This window comes from Desmodus rotundus, chromosome 4, assembly GCF_022682495.2.
Source record: "Desmodus rotundus isolate HL8 chromosome 4, HLdesRot8A.1, whole genome shotgun sequence".
NCBI classification, from domain to species: domain Eukaryota; kingdom Metazoa; phylum Chordata; class Mammalia; order Chiroptera; family Phyllostomidae; genus Desmodus; species Desmodus rotundus.
This window is the reverse complement of record NC_071390.1, coordinates 173,598,215-173,620,371: the sequence shown is the minus strand read 5'-3', so window position 1 is coordinate 173,620,371 and position 22,157 is coordinate 173,598,215. Positions and strand designations below refer to the sequence as shown.

Sequence of the window (22,157 nt, the reverse complement as noted above, 5' to 3'; positions counted from 1 at the left end):
AAGCCAAGGAGCGAGGCCTCAGAGGAAACCAACGCTGCCAACACTTTGATCTTGGATCTCCAGTCTCCAGAATTGCGAGAGAGTAAGTTTCGGTTGTTTGAACCATAGCTAGCTGACTAAGCAACAATGCAGCAGGCTCAGTGCTACCCAGGGTGTGTACAAACCAAACCTCAAATGGACTCTAACTTAAGGAAGTCAAGGTTCACTCGGGGAGACACAGCCAAGTGTAGCAAGAATCTCTGTGATGAAGGTGAGCACAGGGAGCTGGGGGAGAGCACGGGGGAGCATGTCCTCCAACCTGGGAGGCACCACCCAGTCTGGACACTTGTTCTGAGTCTCAAGGAAGCTTCAGTTATGGTCCCCATATCCAAGGTCCTTTTACTTATCTCCTACCAAATTACTGAAAATTTCATTTTATTTATTTCTGATTTTATCTTTCTGATTTTATCCTAACACATGATTCCCCTGTGTTCATAAGAGATAAACTACTTACAGAGATCTTGACCCACTGCAGATAATGTTCAAAATAACCAATTATCATATTCCCATACTTCTTACTTTCCTGGAAAGAAATCAAAGAGTTGGAAAATGTTAGAATGACTACACCCTACTCTACTGAGTCATGCAGTTGACGGACACATGTCTACTTATTGGCATTGGCATGCTGGCTTAAAAAACTTACTTGAATAATAACAGATGAAATGTGGTTTGCAATAAAGTCCTGAGCAGAATCCAGAGAGGAAATGATATTGTGCACTTTCACCTGAAAAACACAGCAACAATCGCCAGGCTGTCTATCAAGTGAGAAAAGGGTTTCACTGCGTATGGGTGTGAGCGCTGTTAACTCCATCCCACGCTGACACAGCTCACTAGTTAAGGAGACGACAGGTCCAGCCCAGACCTCTGGGGGCAGGAAGGAGATGAGTACATAGCAAGCGGTTCTGTGTGCCAGACACTGGGCCAGGTCCTCTACCTGAAGCCCCTCACTGAATACTCGTATCACTGAATACTCACTGAATACTCACTGGGTGGAAAGGAAGGTACTGTTACGCCCCCTTACAGGTGAGGGAGCTGACCCTGCCCAACATCCCCTGCCCAAGCTGGGGAGCGTAACACCTGGAATTTGAACCTAGTTTTTTTCCACCCTGAGGTCCATACTCTGCACTGTCACACAGATGAGGACAAGGCCAACCCACGTGGCAGCTTGGTGCAGATTAGAAGAGGTGCCCCGAGACCTCAGGGCACACAGCCTGGCCAGTGGGTAAGGACTGCTATCTGCCCCCACTAGCCCATCGTGAAGGGCAATGCACAGCAGCATGCTGTCACCCTGAATGTCAAGGTGCGTTGGAGTGGCACAGGACCTGCAGGCAGTCCTAAGTCTGTCTCCAGGTTCCCTTGGCATGGGACACACACTTGTGAAATGGCAACCATGACCAGGTACAGGGGTGGTCCCGGAGCAGGGTAAACCTAATAGTCTTCAGAGGACCTGAGTCAGGACCTCGGCACAGCAACAGAGAGGCGGACTCAGCGCTGCCTGGGGGAGCACCAACAGCGACCCGAGGAGTTCACAGTTTACTGGGGTGGGGGGAGGCACCCAATCAAGTGTGGCGGGAATCCCTGTGATGAAGGGGGGACCTGGGAGCTCTGAGGAAAGCTCAGGGAAGGACACACAGTTTTCTGTGTGGGGCTGGCTGACCTCCAACAGCTCCCATGGACCGCCGATTCCGTGCGGTGGGAAATATTTCCTGAGCTGCCCAGTGTCACCGTGGGTACAAGCTAAATACAGCACAGCCTGGGAGCTCGGTTTCCCTTGTGGGAATGTTTCCAGCCCGAGGAGCTCCTCTGGTGGATGGTATCAGCTGTTCATGACTATTGACACCTTCCCAGCCATGGCTGCCCAGGGGTGGGCACACTTCCCCACCCTGAGGATGATGGGCTTGGTCATGGGACGTGCTTTGGCCAATGGGCCATAGAGGAGGTGGCTGTGTGCTGGTTCTAAGAGGTGGCTTAAAGGGCAACCCGTGTTCCCATTCATTCCCTGAATTCCTGTCTCCGCCTAGGAAGACATATGGTGGCCCAGACAGAAACTGCTCCTCAGGCTGGGACTCTAGGTGGGACAGTGTGTGGGGAAGCCTGCAGTCCACCCAAGGGTGACAATGAAAGCTGGTGGTCGGAGGCACTGAGCCTTGGGGGCTGTTTGTTAGGCAGCGTGCTCTCAGTAAAAGTGACTGGTGCATCTTCTTAGTTTGCATCCTACACATCAAAGCACAGCTGTCCCCAGTGTCCCTAACAACGTGCCAAGAGGTCATCTGTATGGACGGAAGTACTTATAGAAAGACGGTAGGAAAACCCAGGTTGGCACTTAAAATGGGTGGATAATGGAGATTTAAAAATATGTAAAGTACTTGCAAAGCCATCATCTCTGAAAGTCTGTGTGCACTTTTTATAATAAGACCCCATGACAGAAAAAGAAAAGGAATTCTTACCCCCAATCCACTGCTTTTGTGTTGAAGGTCCTGAATGCTTTGGTGAAGAGTCGTCTGGTAAATAAACACAGATAATATTTTCCAACTTACTACACGAAGCAACAAGACCCCACACCTTGTGTACCTCCTCCCCCAAGTCGGCCATCAAGTCCAACTTGGCTCTGTCGAAGTGTTGTTCTAGAAGGAACAGACTCCTGTCACGAGGTGCATGTCACAGTCCTCTGGTGCAGGAGAACTGGGAAATGAGGACATGTAATCTAGAGCCTCGAAGGGCAGCACATCACGTGCGCGGTGTCAGGGTTGCCCAAAGTGACAGACATGGCTTAAAATAAAGCCACCCAACCAGAGTGGCTTAATGTGTGTGGTTCAGATCAGACGGCAAACTTCATGAGTTTAGGACCAGATAGCAAAGGTTTTAGGCTTTGTGAGTCATACCCTGTTCCAACCACACAACTTTGCCCTTGTAGCCAAAAGGAGCCACAGATCACCTTGAATACAGGAGCGTGGCTATGTTCCAATAAAACTTTATTGATAAAAACAGGAAGTAGGCCAGACTTAGCCCACAGGCCGTAGTTTTCAGGGCCGCTGTTTGCTAACCCCTGGTTTACACTGTAGGTTGTGTGCAGAACAACTTGCTATTTGTAGACAGGTTGCTCCAGTTCTGAAAAGGACAGGGAATCCTGTGGTCACTCGAAGGAAGGCATTTAAGGGACATGCAAAAACCAGCTGAAGAGGTTAACAAATTTGTGTGAGGCATAAACAAGTATAGCAGAAAATTGTGCTACAGCACAGCACAAAAATTAAGAAAATTCAGTAGAAGGACTTTGTAAATACACAAATGAATCAAAAAGTTAGAAGAAGAAAAAAAGACAGAGGTGGTGAAAACTAGTTACAGAAGCTTCTGAAGTTGAGGTCAAGTGAGCTAATACGGTTCTCCCAACCTGAGCATGCTGACTCTGTAACCCTGTTTCCACAGTCTTCCCCTTGGCCACTGCAAGCAAGACCCCTCATAAGCATAGAAATAATTCCTCCTTTTTACAGAGTCCCTCTGGCAGGTGAAACCCTTCATCTCCAGTGAGGCGGAAGCCAGTCCCACCACTTCCAGATGAGGACACAGGAAGCTACCTGACCTTGAAAAGGCAGAGGCAAGATCTGAACTCAGATCTGCCTGAGGTCAGAGCCCCTGTTCTTTCTCTGCTACAAACTGCCCTTCTAGCATTCAGGAAAGAAGCTAGCAGATGGTGAGGAGAATAAGACAGGGAAGTCAGGCAGGAGGATGGAAGAGAGGAGAGAGGAAATGCTGATCGGGACAGCAAACAGGGCTGCTGGAGGCGGAAAGGAAAGGACTCACCGTCGCCCTCCCCTATTTCTTGGCAGGGTTTGGAGGAAAAGAATTTGAGAATAAGTCAGTCCAGAACAGAAAGAAACCTCAGCGTGCAGCCAAGTGTTGGTAAAAGTGATGGGAGTCAGAGCACAATGCATTAATATGAGGCAACCTCAGATTTCATCCAAGTGTTCACCCTCAGGTGGAAAAAGACAGGAAAGTAAGCAGAAAGAAGGGGATGAAATTGAAATTGTGTCTTCTTTAAAGCCCATCTGTTATCATTTACTTTTAAAACAGCTAAATTTCTCAGTCTGAGACCCATCGGGTTTGCCTGTGTGAGAGGCACATACTGTGTCATCAGGCTAAATGAAAGCCACCTAGGTGAAATGAGTCACATGCAGGGCACAGCAAAATGCCAGAGGTTGACCGTTACCATGGAGGATCCCAGCGGCATGACTTGGCCATGGTAAATCATTCTAATCTTCTGTGCATTACTTGCCAGGGACCGCTTCAAGCTTCCATGGGGCTACAAGGAGAATGAAATAAACAAAGATCAACACCAGTTTTCCAGTCTGTGCAGCACTCTTTCTGACCCACAGCCCTCTGGGTGCAATGACAGCTGTGGGCCTGGGGGCTGTGGGAGGGGCTATGCCCAGACACGAAATCACAGAACCAGGAGCTGTCTGCAGCGACCCACACCCCGCAGTCCTTCCTGAGTGCCACTGGCTGCATTCCCTCTCCCCGCTCCCATATAGATCTGCTATAAAGTCCCGTTTACAGTGAGTAAAGTCCCATTTTACAGTGAGAAAAGCAAGGCTCGACTGAGCAATTTTTCTTGAACCCACACTTCAATACTGTTTCGTATATGAATGTATAACAATCCTATTGCCCATCGTACAGGTGAGGAAACCAGAGCACAGAGTGGGGAAATGTCTTGCCCAAGGTCCTCCTCTTAGGCAGCAGCTGAGTCAGGATTTAAATCTGGGTCTTCCTCCAGAGCCCAGCTTCCCCATCACCACGCTCTGCTGCTTCTCGAAAGGGACCAGTTCCAGTCATTTAGTCACCAGCCAGCGGAGCAGCCGATGAAGGGAAAAGCTTACAGGGCTCAGAGAGTATCTTTGCCTTCCTTCATCCACTTCTTACAGGTGATGGAAAGGGGTGCTTGGACCCTCCCTCCCATGTCCTCCTCCCATTCCCTACACTGCAAGGCAAGCATGTGCATGTGTTTGGCAGAGGGGAGTGGATGGGGTGAGAGCAGCGCTAGCACCTAGCACAGGGTTCAGGAGGAGCTGCGTACACGCAGACACCGCCCGGGGCACCTTCCCAGGCTCACAGACCCTTGGGCCGCAGCACGGGCTGCTGGTGGGACCCTGGAGAGTGGCTGTAAACAAGGGGCTACTTGTGGTGTGAGGAACCTCTGCGGTAGCTCCCCTGAGGGTCGCATTGACATTGGACATCTACAGCGATTACAGAATTTAACCGGCTCCCCGAACTCACCAGCTTATTGGCTTTTTCTTCCAGACCATCTGCAAATGTTAAAAGATTCACTTTTGTGGGCGGTTTAGCTGTCTAAGAAAGGAGACGAAAGAACACTGTGTCATGGAAATGGGATTTTTAACCCTGAACGACGTCCACAGGCAGCAGACTGAACATGGGTCTACAAAGCAAGGTGGGAAGCTTTTACACAGGTGGCATCTGCCGTATTTTTTTTTGAAAAATTTTATTTATTTGTTTTTAGAGAGAGGGAAAGGGAGGGAAAATCAGAGGGAGAGCAACATCAATGTGGGAAACATCTATCGGTTGCCACTCATGCACCCCCAACTGGGGACCTGGCCGGCAACCCAGGCATGTGCCCTGACTGGGAATCAAACCGGTGACCTTATGGTTCATAGGCTGGCACTCAGTCCACTGAGCCAAATCAGCCAAGGCTGCATTCTTATTTATAAACATGCAATCATATCATTCAAACCTACAAAGAAATGAAGTACTGACTGATACATGCTAGAACATAGATGAATCTCAAAAACTTTGGGTTACAGGAAAGGGACAAGGTCACATACTACATGATTCCATTCATATAAAACATCCAGAGTAGGGAAACTCATAGAAACAGAACCCAGATTGGTGGTTGCCCGGGGCTGGGATGGGGATGCGGAGCAACGGCTTAATGGGAACATGGCTTTGTTTTGGGGTGACGAAGATGCTTTGGAACGGGACAGAGGTGGTGGTTAGTATACCACTGTGGTCATACTAGATGCCAGTGAATTGCTAACTCAAAAGTTGATTTTGTGTTATGTGAATTTCATCTCAATAAAGATAATAAATAAAAACAAAAAAGAAACATACTTGTATTCTAATTTTCCCCAAAAGATCAAGCGTAAACAAATGGGTCGTACCTCTGCCAAGTAGGCGCCATAATCTATTCGGTCCACCCCAGAAGAGCTGAAGTCCTGAAGGTTTTTTTTTCCTATTGCATCCAGCAGGACGATATTGTCAATATTCACCTTCATGTTTTCAAAATCGCCGCTTATGTTTTTGGTAAACTTCGTGATAAAAACAAAAGTCAGAAGTCAGTCTCCTCTTCTCCAACCATGTCACCAAAGAGCAATAAAATGACACAGGACAAAAACCAATACATGTGCACTTGACTGGCATCTCTTCCCGACTCTCTCTCCCCTCCCGCCCCTCCCCCCTCCTTCCTTATGCCCTGTGCCAAGCACTGTGTGAGGAGGTGGGGCGCAAAGCAAAATAATGTTGCATCTTTATCCTCGAAGACCCCAAAGGGAAGAGGCACAGGAACTGCATCAGGACGCCGGGGACAGGGACGAGGGGGGAGCTTTCTGAGGGGGTCTTGACAAAGAGAGAGGCTGAAAGGGGCCGGGCAGGCTGCATCCCGGACCAGGGGCAGCACGCCCTGGACTCGGGCGGTCGGGAGGCCTGAGTTTACGGGCCGTGGTGGATCACTTGGCGTTGCCCTAAGAGTCGGTAGTTTCAGGCAGCGTGTGGTGTCCAAGTGTCCCGGGATCTCCAACCTCACTCATCATGGCGCATAGAGAAAATGCCGCACAGCATGACGGGCAAATGTGTGCATGGGGGGGCATTTATTTGCAGCTTGGTTACAAAATGATATACTTATGCACATTGCAAGGCATTTTTAGGGAAGGTGACCAGTCCCAAATTTGTACGCCGCTTCAAATAAACTCTTCACATTTGAAACCTGTTAGGCCGCCATGACACCTTTTGTGACGTCTCAGTGGCCAAGCTGTGGGGTTTGAGGAACAACCTCTTCCCTGGCACCCCTTCGTGTCTGCTTCCATGGTGGAAGTCCAGAAGAGAGAAGGCTCCTTAGAGTCTTTCCGGCATAGCTGAGAGGGCCAGCGGGCTTCTAGGTGTGTCCTAGGCCTGGGCAGCTCACACTCTCCCGCTCCTTCTGGTCAGAGGGGTCATGCCATGCTGTTCACTTCCATCCCTGGTGCCATGCCGTCTCTTGCCAAGGGCCAGCAGAGCTCAGGAGAGCCCACCCCAGGGTGCTGGGGCCAGAGCCATGACTCGTAAGGAACGACGTGGGGGGTGGGCCACAGTGGTCAGTGCCTTCTTCCTTTGTCAGGGGCCTGGCACAAGGCGGTGGCCAGTCTTGGAGAGCCAATATCCCTGGGACACAAGCAGGGTTTGTTCTTCTAGGCACATGGACACTCAGGGAGATACACTGTTTCCCTGTGAAGTGCCCTCAGGGCCTGTTCCATCTGCTGGAGAAACTGGTGCCTCAAGAAAGACGAGTGGTTGGGGGTGCGGGGTACGAGTGCTTTGTAATTAGATGGAGGGCAGGGTGGCACAGCCTTATGAATGGATGAAATGTCACTTTAAAATGGTTGATTTTATGTGAATTTCACGTCAATTTGAAGGAACAAAGACAACTGGATTTAGTGAAGAGCTACAAGAATTTCCGGCTTGGTTCTAGTTACTCACCTCTTGGCTGTTGAGATATTCACTGATATTGTAGATGTTCTCCAGCTTCAGTGTGGTGTAAATTCCTTTATTGTCCTTGCAGTCGCTACGGGGACAAACAGAGGAACATGACCCATGGAGGCAGGTGTGGCCACCTCTGTCCACTGCGAATGTCGAAGAGAAGCGTTAACTGTTTAATCTGTGAACAGAGGGGCTTCTGGGTGTCGACACAGCAGGTGGTCACTAGTGGCCACGTGAACCCCCCAGAACGCACTCTGCTCCCCACTTTATAAAATTCCCATTTTGAGAACAGGTTCGGAAGGATTAGTAAATACGTCCTTCTATCTGTCTCCTTGGGTTCTTTCCAGTGCTGTGGGGGATAACACATTTACCCATCGGGCGGCCATAAATTCTCACTTCAAAAAAACCCCCTAAACAACAATGGCTAGAAAGAGGTGTATGTTACAAGGCATGTCATGGGCTTTATCGACAGGTTCTATCAAAACTCTTCCAGACCGTCTCCCTCCATAGCTCCTGGGCTGAGCTTCACTTGCTAAGGCCATGTTTGGACACATACTCCAGTGGCAGGATGGAGACACGGAGGGGCCACCGACATCCTGATGGTCGGGATACTTTGGCTGGAAACCTAACTTGGCCTAACCTCCCTGTGCTTCCTTAAAATGGGAAACCCCCCTCCTCTGAGCTAAGAAAGGTCAGCCTCATCTGATGCGTGTCTCTGCCACCCAAACAGCTACTTGCTGGGGACGTGTCCTCCGAGTCCTGCAGCCAGAGCCCTCTAACCCTTGGAGGTACCTGGGAGCAGGAACATGCCCTCATCCCTAGGAGGTGCAAAGCTCCTCTCCAGGGAGCCCCGAGTAGGTGGATTTGTTGGAGCAGAGAGCCTGATGCACTAAGAGGCAGAAGGAAGACTAGAAAGCTCTGCAGGAGCCTGAATCACAAGGAGCTTGGTCTTGTCCTCTCGGCCCAGGGAGGGTTTAGTTGTGCACAGAAACTCCAGTGGATTGACAAGGCCCGCCTAGCACATGCTGTTGGGAAGGGTCCTGAGAAGTCCCTGGGCCGAGTAGAAGACCACAGTTGATTTGCAGCGTCCGCCACGAGGGCCAGATGCGAGGGGGGCACACCTGCCACTCGTCTGCTGTCTCTGCCAGAGGAGAGCCACTGGCATTTGAGTCCTGTTGCACAGAGAGAAGTGGAACTGTCCAGGGTCACAGAGTCCCTGGTGGCAGAGCCAGGACTGGAGCCCAGACAGTCCCACTGCACAGCCCTGCCCTTGAACTGCACGGCTATTGTCACGTCTGTGATTTGGACCCATCCACTGAATTCTTGTTCACAGGATCCTGTGAAAACTCAGGATCCTGTTGTGTATTTTAGGGTCACCTTCACCAGTGTGTCCCAGTGATCACTGGACAGAGGGCCCTTAAGACATCACCATTCCAGGATCTAGAACAGGGGTCCCCAGCCTCCGGGCTGCAGATTGGTACCAGTCCGGACCTGTTAGGTTAGGATCCAGGCCGCACAGCAGGAGGTGAGCTTGAATGTAAGTCACTCCAAAACCTTCCCCTCCTGATCCCGGTGCCTGGAAAAATTATCATCCATGAAACTGGTCCCTGGTGCCAAAAAGGTTGGGGACCGCTGGTCTAGAAGGTGTCCAAGGGAAGAATCATCTTTTTGGTCTTATTTCTACTATTTTTTTTGCTAAGACTAGAGAACAGCTTAATTTTGGAAACTGGAAAGTCTTATCATTAAGGTTAGAGACACTTAGAAAGTAAAATTCTCATTCTGGGAAAAATAACATTTGAACTAGCAAAAAGTACATAATGCAATTATTTATACCTGTAAACTTGTTCAAAAGTGAGATTAATATCCGGTTTGGTAAGTACCATGCCAGAGAGATAATATTTCCATTTCTCATTTATTAAATACGGTGTATCCAAAATCTAGAACAAAGTTTAAAACATTTTTTTAAAAAGAGTTTTACACTAATGTATATATACACACATATGATTAAATGAATATTCTGTTAAAATATATTTTGGGGTTTCCCATGTCATGATTTTCCTCATTGATTTTCAATTTAAAAGTAGAAAATAATAGTATGATTAGAATAAACCAAACCACCACGAGGTAGCCTCAGGAGGAATTAGTGAAATTACTTTTTTTTGGAGAACACTACATTTTAGTAAAACAAACACAATAGAAATGAGAGAACAGCCCATGGGATGCAGAGTGGCAAATGGGAAGCCACGAAGCAGCAGACGTAGCTCCTCACTATCCTCTCTGGACAAAATGAATGAACATTCACACGTTCTGTGGCTTCACACCACGTACACCCAAGATGGGTTAATTCGTGCACGGCTGTATGCCGGCTTGAGGCGTGTAAATGGTTTCAAAATATTACCTACTTTTTAAGAATTATTTTTAAATGATTTAACACAGGATGGAAGATAACAAAGTCGGGCTTGATGTATTATTACTATTTTTTATCAAGAGACCAAGTAAGAAATTGATGCTGTCCTTTTAATTTTCCTCCACCAACTGAGTAATGAAAATACTATGACAACAGCTGGTTACTTTAATAGCCGTCCACTTAACTTTATAATAGATCGGAGGTGGGAAATAGATACAGTGAGACAGGAAAACAGAAACATATTTTAAAAATCAGAATCTGGAAAAAAGCATTGGAAAGCCAAAGCTAGGAGACAAGCATGTAAACTGAAACTAACTTCCCTCTTTACTACCGAAGCTAAGTGTGAAACAGCCCCTGGAGTCTGCAGTAGCTGGTTTCTGAGGGAGAACGTTTAGAGGGAGGCTTGACTTCAATTTCTAATGGCCTCAGCTGACTGTCTGCCAGGAGGCATAGAATTTATCACCCTTTCACTTCAAATTTATGGCCTCAAACCATCTGTGTGGGCAACTGTCATCTGGGAAACGCTTCCAGTGTCAGAAGCTTCCTGGAGTGTGGGAGAAACCAGGGAATTTATCTCCTGATATTTCCAGCCACATTTGACAACGACCGCTGAGGAAAATTTATTTCTCCCAAACCATTACCATCCCCACTGATACACAGGCCTGAATTCCTGGTACTGATTTCACTTACCAAAAATATATACTAGCATATATATATTTTTTTGCTCAACAAATAATAGTAGAAATCTCAACTTACTGAATAAAAACAGAACCAGTCATCTGTTTTTACTGCTCTTGAAAAAACCCACAAGATATGGAGAAGTCAACGTTTCGGCTCGAGCCTCCCATGATGGTCCCGAAAACCACACTTACCTGGAATAACCTCTTGTTTTGGTAAGGTTCACAGACCAATTTTTCCACATTTCCACCAACAACAAAAGAAAGAACCACAATGATCATCAATATCCAACAAAAGAGGAAACTGATTCCAACCCCTCTGGAAAAAAGAGAAATAAAGTTAAGAATTCTACAAGGAATTATTCAATATTCAATACTACCTACCAGTCGTCACTGACTCCACCTGTTCACTGCAGGAAAGGGACCTGAATCTCCAGCTGTTTGCAGGCTGAACAAGTCAGCCTGCCCAGGAGTGAGGACAGGAAGTGGTAAGCACGGTGGCCTTTCAGTCCTAGGCACATACGTGTTTAGGCAACCCTTATGGCTCAGTCACAGGTCCACCTGCAGCCAGCACCATGGTTCAGACATGGGCTCTGAGTCAGGTGAGGGAACTGAGGCTTTCTGCAGAGGACACAGTGAGTGGGGAGGCTCTGAGGCAGGAAGCGTGCCTTTGGGGGTCCGAAAGGGGCCCAGGTGGCTCTGTACCCAGAGAGAGGGCACAGAGTGTGATGAATGGCTGCTTGAAGGACAGTAGGGGTGTATGGAGTGGTGGCTGGTGGATCCAGGGCAGGGGAGCTCCTGAGGGGCTTTAAGCACAGGAGACACACAACCCGATTTCTCTCTGAAGAAGAACATTCTTGGGAGAGCATGAAGGATGGGATGGACAGGCAACCTCTGTTTGAAGTCAAGTTCCTAGAGTTTCAAAGGGAACAGACTAGATGGCCATATAGAACAGTGTCTGATACCAGGTCAGTCTTTAACAAGTATCTGGTGGATACTTTAACAAGTATGGATGGATGGTTGGATGAATGGATCGGTGGATGGATGGATGGATGGATGGATGGATGGATGGATGGATGGTTGGATGGATATGAATACAGGAAAAAAACAATGGGAATAAAGAAAGCAAACTTCAAAAAAATTTCCATGATAGCTGCTTTAAAGAGGAGCCCACCATAGATAAACAGTATGTTTAAGCTTGTCTATCAAAGTACAGCTAACTTAGAAATTTCTTTTACTTTTTTCCTTGATGAAATTTCTCAAAATGACAAACATATAATCACATGTACATGCCACTGGAACCGAGTGCTCAGCCGAGAGGCCACCAGATCTGTGCACCACCTGGGTCACCTGCTCTCTTCCCTGAGTTCCCACCCCTCCACATGACAAGGAAGAGCGAACACTCACACCATGAGGAAGATGCCCCCAGTGTTTGAGACGCAGCCTCGCCTGGTAGGGGTGGCATTTCGGTCATAGCCACACAAGCCACACAATAAGCCCAGGTAATAAAAAATCACGATGAGAGTCAGCAAACAGCAGGCTACCAAGCCACCCAGCCACCTGGTGAAAGAAGCACAGTGTTACCACACATGAAAGAGGTGACATCACTGTAATGCCAAAGCTGTCATACCAGGGGGGAAGCAGCTGGGTAATACTCGGCAATCAAATATCAGATTCCCCTGTTAATTTCTCAGACATGAAAAGATGCTTTCCTACCACTAGTCTTCCAACCCAATAAAAAAAATCTTAATTTTTTCTTGGTTTTGAAGTGTTCTCACTGCATGGGATCATTTCTTCCTTTGCCTCACTTCTGTGGAGCTGCTAAGCAGGGTTAGCTCTACTCCTCCAGGGAGGGCTACTGGTAGCATCAGCCCTGACGTTTACATCCTTTCCAGGTTCCTAATGCAGTATGTGCTTATTAGAATGATGATGAGATGCAAGCGGATCATGGTTAGCCAACAAATAAAGAAACATTGGGTTTTCCCCCCAGGTCTTTCTCTAAAGTATTTTGTGGTTGCAAGACTATTTGGGGGGCACTGTGTTCTTTATGGACCCAGAAAATCTCTACATGGTGAGTGCATTGAATATTTTAGAGTTTTATAAGCACCCTAAATCAAATGCCTACAGAATGTAAATCTCAATTGTGTAATGGTCCTGCGTGACATTTTAGGATAATAGATCCTCAATTAGGTCTTCCTGGCATTCCTGGAATGTACAATAAGCTCCTCCAGCAGCTGAAGGTAAAAATGTTTCCCAACCTTTAAAACACTAAAAAATAAAGAATTTACTTCTGAGACAACAGCCTGCCACTAAAGCTTTTCATTCAATTAAGAGCAATCTTGATAATTATAATAATAGCCATCTGCATCCATTCTGTGGTGTTTTGTTCCAGATCCTGGGGACACATAACTCAATAAGCGGTGGAGCCTGGCCTCAGAAATCTTTTACCGTCAATGCCTCATCTGCTTAGGCGCATTTCTTTTAAAAATGAGCTGTTGGACTCTGGGCGGGGGAAGCTGACACGTCGACAGAGAATGGTACCATTCTTTCCATCTGTGGAACACTAATGAGTTTGTAAGTTCATTGAGAAAGGGTCTGTCTTATGTCTGTCCTGATACCCGCTGGGGAGGCCTAGCCCCAGGGGAGGGACATAGGTTTGCCGCTTACAGGGCAATGCTTAAGAGACTAGTCAGGTGGGGGCTGAAAACCCCCTCTGCCACGTTGTTGCTGCCTGAAGTGAGTCATTTCATGCCCCTGAGCCTCAATTTCCTATGAAACCAGGCTATAAATAGGACACAACCCAGGGCAGGGGGTTGTGTGTTTTATAGGAGATGTCACGTGTGCAGTCCTTGGTGGGCACACTGTAACTGTCCCCTAAAGGCTAGTGATTGTTGTTTCGATTTCTCTTGTGCTCTTGCATAACTAATAACCTGAATAGGAACTACCATGTCTGGAATTCACTTGGGTTTTGGTGGTGAGAACAGTTCTGGGGGCACGTCATGGGGCTGAGCCTTTCAGGGAGGGTAGCACATCCTAACATCTCACCTGGTCCTCCAAATACCTCCAGTCTCCAAGTTCGCCCTGGCACCGGGTCTGAGAAGTCCACTGGCACTGCCCAGGGCCAAACCCGCAATGAGTGCCTTCTCATGGGGCAAACTTGGGCGGCTTACCTGAGCTCTCTGGACAACCAACTGGGTTCAGGAATGTTCTTTCCGTGAGCACCAGCCTCTCCATATTCATTTTATAACCCAGTGATGCAAAGAATCTCACCCCAATGCCCTTGTTCTTCTTAATTACTTTTAAGTTTTAAAATCCTGGTACGCGCTTCAAATAATTATAACTAAGAGTCTAGAAGCCACTAATGACATCAAAATTGCAAATTATTAAAAATGTGTCTCGAGAACTTCCAGTCTGCAAATTAAATAAAACTATGAAGTGCTTTATGAATTTGCACATCATCTCTCCGCAGCAACTACACTGATGTTCTTCATATAGTTTCGATTTTAGTTAATTTTGTTTTATTTCTTAATACGTTTACTTCTAAGCTTTCATGATCTGTGATTCTTTTTCTTTCAATTACAGTTGACATTCAGTATTATCCTCTATTAGTTTCAGATTACAACACAGTGGTTAGACAATCCCGTGCTTTACACAGAGTGGTCCCCCGATGAAGGAATTAGGTACAAATTGGCAGTTCCAGAGCAGTCACAGGGATATAAATTACGGCACCAAGAACACAGTCGATAATGTTGTGATAACTATGCCTGGGGCCAGCTGGGCACTTGAAATATCATTTGGTTTCAACTCTAGTATATTTCCTGACACAGTGAACATTTCAACCCTCCTAGTGAGTGTAAACCAGGGTGAATCCATCAGGTTGTGACCTCTTTGTACAACCTGCTCTCAGAAGATTATCCTGGTTTTAATGTCCAATTTTTACCCCGTTCCATAGCAAGGTTCTCCCGGCTCACCAGCTCGGAGGAGGCACTCACCTGTATGAATCATATTCCTCCAACGTGGGTAATCTGCGGTGGACGTAAGTTTCAATGTGATCGATGTGATCCAAGAAACCTGTCAGCTTATCCTGAATAGAAATCTGCTCGTTTATATTTTCAATATGTGAACCAATGGAATTCCAGCTACCTTTGACATCTGAAAACAAAAATGCCTCAGTTACGTATTTCTGAACCTAGAGGAAACAGAAAGTTTTTTGGGGGACTGAACTGAAAATCTTGAACCACTTTTACTTTTTCCCGTGTTATGTATGCACTTAAAACATGAAAAGGTTCTATACCAAGCATAATGTAGCCAAGACCATCAAAAAGCAATTACTTTAACCAAACAGCAAGCTATGAGCGTGGACTGTGATGATATGGTGCTGAAATCAAGCCAGAGTTTTCTTCTGCTTATTTAAAAACAGAAATAAAGGGCCAGGGGATTAAAATATACTGTGTGCCTACCCTGGGCCAGGCACTTTTGTCAATGTGAAATCATTTATTCCACTGAGGTAGGTAGTCTTATTCCCACTTAATAACAGTGACCTTGAAGCTCATAGAGATTAAACACTTGCCTATATGTCTCTTTTTCAGAAAGCACTAGAAATGGGATTTACCTAACTCTAAAAGCTTCTGTTAAGTAATTTCAGAAAAATAATTCAATAATATAATAATTCCTCCATCTAAGAAATGGCATTCAGGAACACACGAACTTTCCGGGACTGATGTTTTGAACACGAGCCTCCGGGTGGTATTTTCGGTAACTTTTTGTGTGGCTCGCGCAAGCTGAGACTTGTTAAAGCACATCTGTGTTTCCGACATGCGAAAAGCAACAGCATTCCCAGTGGTCAAACCGCTCTCGCTACTGTTCGCCCAGTCTTTCAGAGAGGAGATAAGTTCTGGCTTTCTAGGAAGTGTCTGTCCATCACGGCAGGTCCTGGGATCAGCTCTCTGGGGTGTGAGGTGTCACCTGGCCCGACACTCACACAAGGCTTCTGGACAGGGATGTACTAGGAACATACACGCCAGTTAAAAGCCCTGATCCTGAATTCTCTCTGCAGCAGCCGAGACAAGCTTAGCAGTTCTCACAATTCGACCCTAGGTCTCCCGGTGACTTTGGGGGGATGGTAGCGTGGTCCACCATGGCACTACACAAACATGGAGGGGACCTTTTCCGAAGTGTGTTCGTAATAAAGATTGAAATCTCGACATCTTGCAGGAAGAGACTGTCATTGCACAGTGACTCAGCGCCTCCTCCAAATGGCTATGTGCCCAAAGGCCGCCGGATCCTAGCCAAGGTGACTCCATGGGCCTCTTTTTTACCTCTGGGATGTCTGGGAGCTGGAGAGATGTGGTATTTAGATGCCCCCTCTCCTATGAATATTTCCCTAAACTCAGAATTGGGCCCTTCTGCTTCTCAAGCTGTCCTGCCCTCTCACACAACCCAGTTCCCTAGTGACTTTGTACGTGCCTGGTGCCCTCTCATAGCAAATACCTTTTGCAGGCCTCAGAAGTTGCTTCCTCCAGGAAGCCGTCCTCCTTTGGCCCACTTTGGATCCCTTGTACATCCTTGGACATGTTACCAGAGTGTGATAAATGTCACCTGCACACATGCCCAACCAAACGGGAAGCACAGGCCATGCCTTATTCATCTCCCATCCTAGAGCGCGGCAGAACCTGGCATACAGTACGTGCTTAAACCATGTGCGCAAGATAGGACTGAATGATCTAAACATGGCAGCTAAGGGTTTCCAATTGTTTTAGAAGAACATGAAAATAAGCAATTTATGTTCCTGCTGATGGAGTGGCACTCGGCCAGACCCCGGAAAACTCTGGCTTGTGTGTAGGCAATGACAGTGCGTGCCATGGGCCTCGCTCACGCACCCTGCACACCTCACTTTGCCAGACTTACAAGGGAGGGCTGCAGGAACTGGCAGAAGAGGTCCAGGAAGGGGAGACAGAGGAAGTAAACAGAGATTAGTAAGCAGGTGGCTGTAAGACATTCAGCGTGTGTTAGCCTTCAGATGCTAGCATACAACAGTGGGACCTCGTCTTTAATATGTCAGTATTTTCAACTGGAATCTTAGATTCAACACAAGGGAACCCACAAGGCATCTGAAGCACTGTGTACTGGAAAAATACTATTAGGGGGAAAAAATCAAGTACCTCTACCTAACACAGTATTTCAATCCACTTCGTCAATAGCTAAACAGAAGCACTGAGAAAAGCATTTTTTAGAAAGAGAAGACAGTCTGAGATATTACTGCCTATATTTTCTTCTAGGATTTTTATGGCTTTGCAACTTACAGTTAAGTCTTTAAGGGAAACAAAGGAAAAAATAAACAAATGGGACTATGTCAAACTAAAAAGCTTTTTGCACAGAAAAGGAAACCAACAAAATGAAAAGGGAACCTACTGAATGGGAGAACATATTTGCCAATGATACCTATGATAAGGGGTAAATTTCCAAAATATATAAAGAACTCACACAACTCAACACCAGGAAGACAAACAACCCAATTGGAAAATGGGCCAAAAAAAATGAGTGAAAGAAAAGTGGGCAAAGGACCTGAACAGACACTTCTCCAAAGAGGACATACAGATGGCCAATAGGCATATGAAAAAATGCTCAAGGTCACTAATTATTAGAGAGATGCAAATTAAAACCATAATGAGATATCACCTCATACCTGCCAGAATGGCGATCATCAGTAAGTCAATAAACAAGTGTTGGTGAGGATGTGGAGAAAAGGGAACCCTCTTGCACTATGGGTGGGAACGCAGTGATCCCACTTCTGGGAATACATCCTAAGAAACCCGAAACAACAATTCGAAAGAACATAAGCGCCCCTATGTTCACAGCAGCATTATTTACAATAGCAGGATCTGGAAACAGCCCAAGTGCCCGTCAGTAGATGAGTGGATAAAAAAGCTGTGGTACATTTACACAATGGAATACTACTTGGCCGTTAAAAAGAGAGCTCTTACCTTTAGCAACAGCACGGATGGACCTGGAGAACATTATGCTAAGTGAAATAAGCCAGTCAGAGAAAGACAAATACTATATGTTTTCACTTATGTGTGGACTCTAATGAACAAAATAAACTGACAAACAAAACAGAAATAGAGGCCTGAACACATGGAACAGACTGACAGCTGTCAGAGAGGAGGGGGGAGGGGGAACTAGATGAAAGAAGGTGAAGGGATCAGCCAAAAAAACATAACATATATGCATAACCCATAGGCACAGAAAATAGTGTGGCGATGGCCGGAGGGAGGGGGGTGGGGACTGAGTGCAGGTGGGCAAAGGGGAGAAAATGGGACATTTGTAATAGTGTCAAAAATAAAGTTAAAAAATAAAAATAAAAGATAGTTAATGTCCCACAGACAAAGAAAAAGAGCAAGAGAGAAAACACAGTCTTACACAGCTTCAAAAATTTCTCTCAGCAAATAACTTAGGTTTATCCCCATTCCTGCACCGAGAACTGTTTACACTGCATTATTTCTCGGCCCATTCACCCTAAATGCAACGTGAGTCGATCATTTAAGACCAGCAGAATGCGCTCACCATCAGGCTCTCTCTCCAAAATTGTAAGCAACCTTAAGAGCCTAAAATATCATTACATGAGCAGAAGAGGCAAATGAACATCTTCAAAGACAAAATAAATCCTTATACATAGTATTCCAAAAAATAAATCACTTTTAAGTTCTTTTAGGAGCTATAATAATCTACAGTTTTTTCCCAGTGCAAACAGTTGGAACATGACCTCCCAGGCTTTGGCTGTTGTTAGTTCTCACAGCTCCCGATGAGGGCTCATCACTCCCGGTGGCCCTCCACCAGCGGGGCGAGGTGACCGTGGTCAGTAGAGGATCATTATCTTTAAAACTACATCACATGTGGAGGTGGCACCATTGAAAAGCTCTGATATTCATTTAGTTTTCTAGGTCTTAGTGAGAGAATATTATTTATGGGGGAAAAAGAGCAATATAACTTTTAATACATTCTTTGCACTAACCATCCAATTCTTAACAAAGAGAGACAAAATTATTTCAAACTGTGAATCTCACCTGATACTATGTCCACGGTTTGGTTTTGCACCCTCTCAGGTATATCATTAAAGGATTTATAGCCCTAAAAATAGTCAAAAATAAATTGATGTACATGGTAAGTAGAATAGCAGTTAACCATTACTCATTTAGTAGGAAGTAGAAAAGCAAAAAATAACAAATGTAAGATTTACCTAAGGCATAAATTATCATTATATGGTCACTAAAAGTCTAAAAATATTCCCTTTAGAGGGGACTTTCTTTAAATTGTATCCACCAAAGACCATGCTAAACATTTTTAACTTTTAACTCGTGTTCAATGTTTCCATGTATCTAGACTATACCAGTGTTTTTAAATGGAGACAATTTGTCCCCAAGGAGACATGTGGCGATATTCAGAGACTTGTTGGTTATCACAGCTGGGGGTGGGGGGCGCTGCTGGCATTGGGTGGGCCGGTGTGGGCTAGTGAATGCCCCGCAGTGCGCAGCGCAGCCCCCACCAGAGCCCGGGCAGCCACAGTGCCCGCTGTGCCGAGCGAGGTAAGGGACCCTGACCCGGCAATGCACCAGTGCGGCTGTGAGTTCGTGCCTGATTCATACAGAAGAATTTCCAGAAACAGAACCTTATTTTTCCAGTGCAATCGCACAGTAAGACTGGAGATCTACTCTCACAGAAAACAACTGAAGTACAGTTTAGAGAGAATACAAATTGTAGTGGGGTCAAATCGGAAACAAGACAGCCACGCCGAGCTAGATCACTTTGTGGCTACCTCTATGACAGGAAAGTGTCAATTTTTCCAAGTCAGTCAATTAAATGGCCAGCCTTTCCCTGGGGGTTTCGTTTGTGTTTCTTTCTGTCAGCGGGTGTATTTAGCCAGCTGCGTGGGACCACCGTAGAGATTGTGACCTGTTCTGAACTCCATGTCTGTGCCCCCAAAATGCAAATGTTGAAATCCCAACCCCCAAAGTGAGGTGCTAGGAGGTGGGGCCTTGGGGAGGCTCTTAAGGTCCCCCAAGGGGTTCATGAACTAGGAGGGGCTCATGAACAGGGCCGGTGCCCTTTTAAAAGGGACCCCGAGAGCTCTCTCCGTGTGAGGAGAAGACCATGCTAAGGGGACACCATGAGAAAATGCCCGCCTGCAACCTGGAAGGAAGGGTCTCCCACCAGAACTCACACGTCCACACCCTGATCTCAGACTTCTAGCCGCCAGAACTGTGAGCAATCAAAGTCTGTTGGTTATCAGCCACCCAGTCTGTGATTGCTGTTTATAGCAGTCCAGTCCAAGTGACAAGCTTCCTTATACTGATGGTGCTGGCAGGGCTCCACTTTACCCTGGCAACACCGATGACACAGAAAGAACGTCCCGAATCAGAGGTGACTAAGCCACCCTCAGCACTTGGGAGCTTGTGTCGGTTTTCTGTGCTCCTAACCCTGGTTTGGGCTTGTGCAGGCCACCCGCGGTAAGAGGTTTTATGGCTGGCAGGAGCCTTACAGATCTCCTAATTCAATTCCTTTATTCAAGAAACCACGTGACACCCGAGTCCAAAGACCAAGAGCCTTAATCGCTTGTCTAAGGGGATATGTACTTTGTTCATGTGTAGCTGAGTTTAATAGCTATTTGATGATATTTTTATATCCATGCTAACAGACATTGTAGAGTCAAGAATAAAACTATTCTCTCCCTTTCCTACAGGCCTACAAAATCCTCACCTACAGAGAAATATTCTCTGGGCACTCAAGACCTTGGCTGCATAAGCAGCAACAACTGGTAGGCTATCGGGGAAATCGAGGCCAATGTGGACCCTGCCTCTTTTAGGGTTTTACAGTCTAGTGGGATAACCCAGACATTAAAGCAATAATTACAGTCACGAGGAACTTAACAAAGAACACTTGCAATGCTGTAAGAATGTAATAAAACAGGTTTTGACCTGGTCAAGATGCCCAGGAAAGGCCTCTTGGGCCTTTGGAGAAAGTGAAACAGGAAACTTAAAGTGGCTAGTGCTTCGTAGCCTCGGTAGCTAGGCCAAGCAGAGGGAGGCGGCAAAGCAGCAGCATGCGCAAGCGGGCGCGGAGGCAGAACACCAGCGTGGCCGCCCCACGGGCTGGTGGGGGAGCGGCTCGCGGTACAGTCAGTGTGGGGCCCAGCACTTGACCCATCGGATCCTGAGTCCTAGAAAGCTGAGATCCTGTATTTCTTTTTCTCTCTTTGGTCCTAGCATGGTTTCTTTGCACTTAAGAGATGCTTAATAAACATTTCTTGAATTGGAATGTTGCACAGAATTACCTGGAAGTTAATAGTCATCGCCCTTCTTGGCAACCCCTCTCCAGAATTCCACTTCTTTTTTGCTGTTACCTATTTTCTTATATATCAGTTTATTATTTAAAATAAGCTACTATATATTTTCCAAAACAACATACCTCTTGGACCAGGCTGGACAAATCTGTTCGAAGCACATTAGTAATATTATCAATTTGCTTATCCAAAGATGGGAGCTGAAATGTGGAAAGCAAAAGAGAAGGCAAGCTGGTTACCCCCAAAATCATTTGTCATCTTATACCCAAGTTCCACATTACAGGGGATGTTACAGGGGATGATCTAAATTTCTTTGGAACAGTAGAGTATCATTTGGGGGAAACACATTTAAGCTCAGAATGGCCTACATTAAACACTAACTTTACATATCTGGAGATCTCCTGCTGTGGTCAGGTAAAAATGAGGGAGTGAAATTTAACATACCTCAAATAGGTGTGACCTCAGAATTTCAGGTACTGAATACTGTTGGGAAAAGTTGTAAATAACTTAAAAAAAAAAAACCCATCTAGAAGTACTACAGTCAGTGGTTATATTGGTGTGTTGTCTGGCATAAATTTTTCCCTTTATACAATGCTATTCATGGATTTAACGTGCTCTATCTCTTGCCAAGACTGGGACAAATACCTTGGGCCTCCCGACACGAGGCACCAAGGAGGACACAACGTCACTTCTGTGATATCCTGGCAAAGACACACACTTGAAGGCCAATCCCGAGGGAGCATCAGACAAACACAAATGGAAGATCATCCTGTGTGACAGTTGGCCTGTTGTCTTCAAAAATGCCAACGTCCAAAGACAAAGGCAGACTTGGAAACTGTTCCAGACTGAAGAAACTAAAGAGACGTGAAAACCAAAGGCCCCGTGTGACCCGGGGCTGGACCATAGACTGGACTGAGAGGAAACGGTTGTAAAGGACATTCTTAGAAAAACCGGCAAACTC

At 46.2% G+C, this 22,157-nt stretch overlaps 1 protein-coding gene across 8 annotated transcripts in view; it reads right to left on the bottom strand.

The window, feature by feature from the left end:
- The window catches only part of PROM1 (prominin 1), a 105,454-nt gene that overhangs the window by 6,568 nt on the left and 76,729 nt on the right, over positions 1–22,157 (bottom strand). For all 8 annotated transcript variants that reach the window (XM_045182695.3, XM_045182698.3, XM_045182691.3 and 5 more), the window contains 13 exons: positions 21,322–21,396; positions 18,924–18,987; positions 14,853–15,012; positions 12,268–12,420; positions 11,056–11,179; positions 9,610–9,713; positions 7,777–7,861; positions 6,207–6,353; positions 5,308–5,379; positions 4,244–4,336; positions 2,487–2,540; positions 683–763; positions 494–562 (listed from right to left, as the gene is read on the bottom strand). In XM_045182695.3, coding sequence (XP_045038630.2) covers positions 494–562; positions 683–763; positions 2,487–2,540; positions 4,244–4,336; positions 5,308–5,379; positions 6,207–6,353; positions 7,777–7,861; positions 9,610–9,713; positions 11,056–11,179; positions 12,268–12,420; positions 14,853–15,012; positions 18,924–18,987; positions 21,322–21,396 — 1,281 coding nt within the window. The remainder of the gene's footprint in view (positions 1–493; positions 563–682; positions 764–2,486; positions 2,541–4,243; positions 4,337–5,307; positions 5,380–6,206; positions 6,354–7,776; positions 7,862–9,609; positions 9,714–11,055; positions 11,180–12,267; positions 12,421–14,852; positions 15,013–18,923; positions 18,988–21,321; positions 21,397–22,157) is intronic.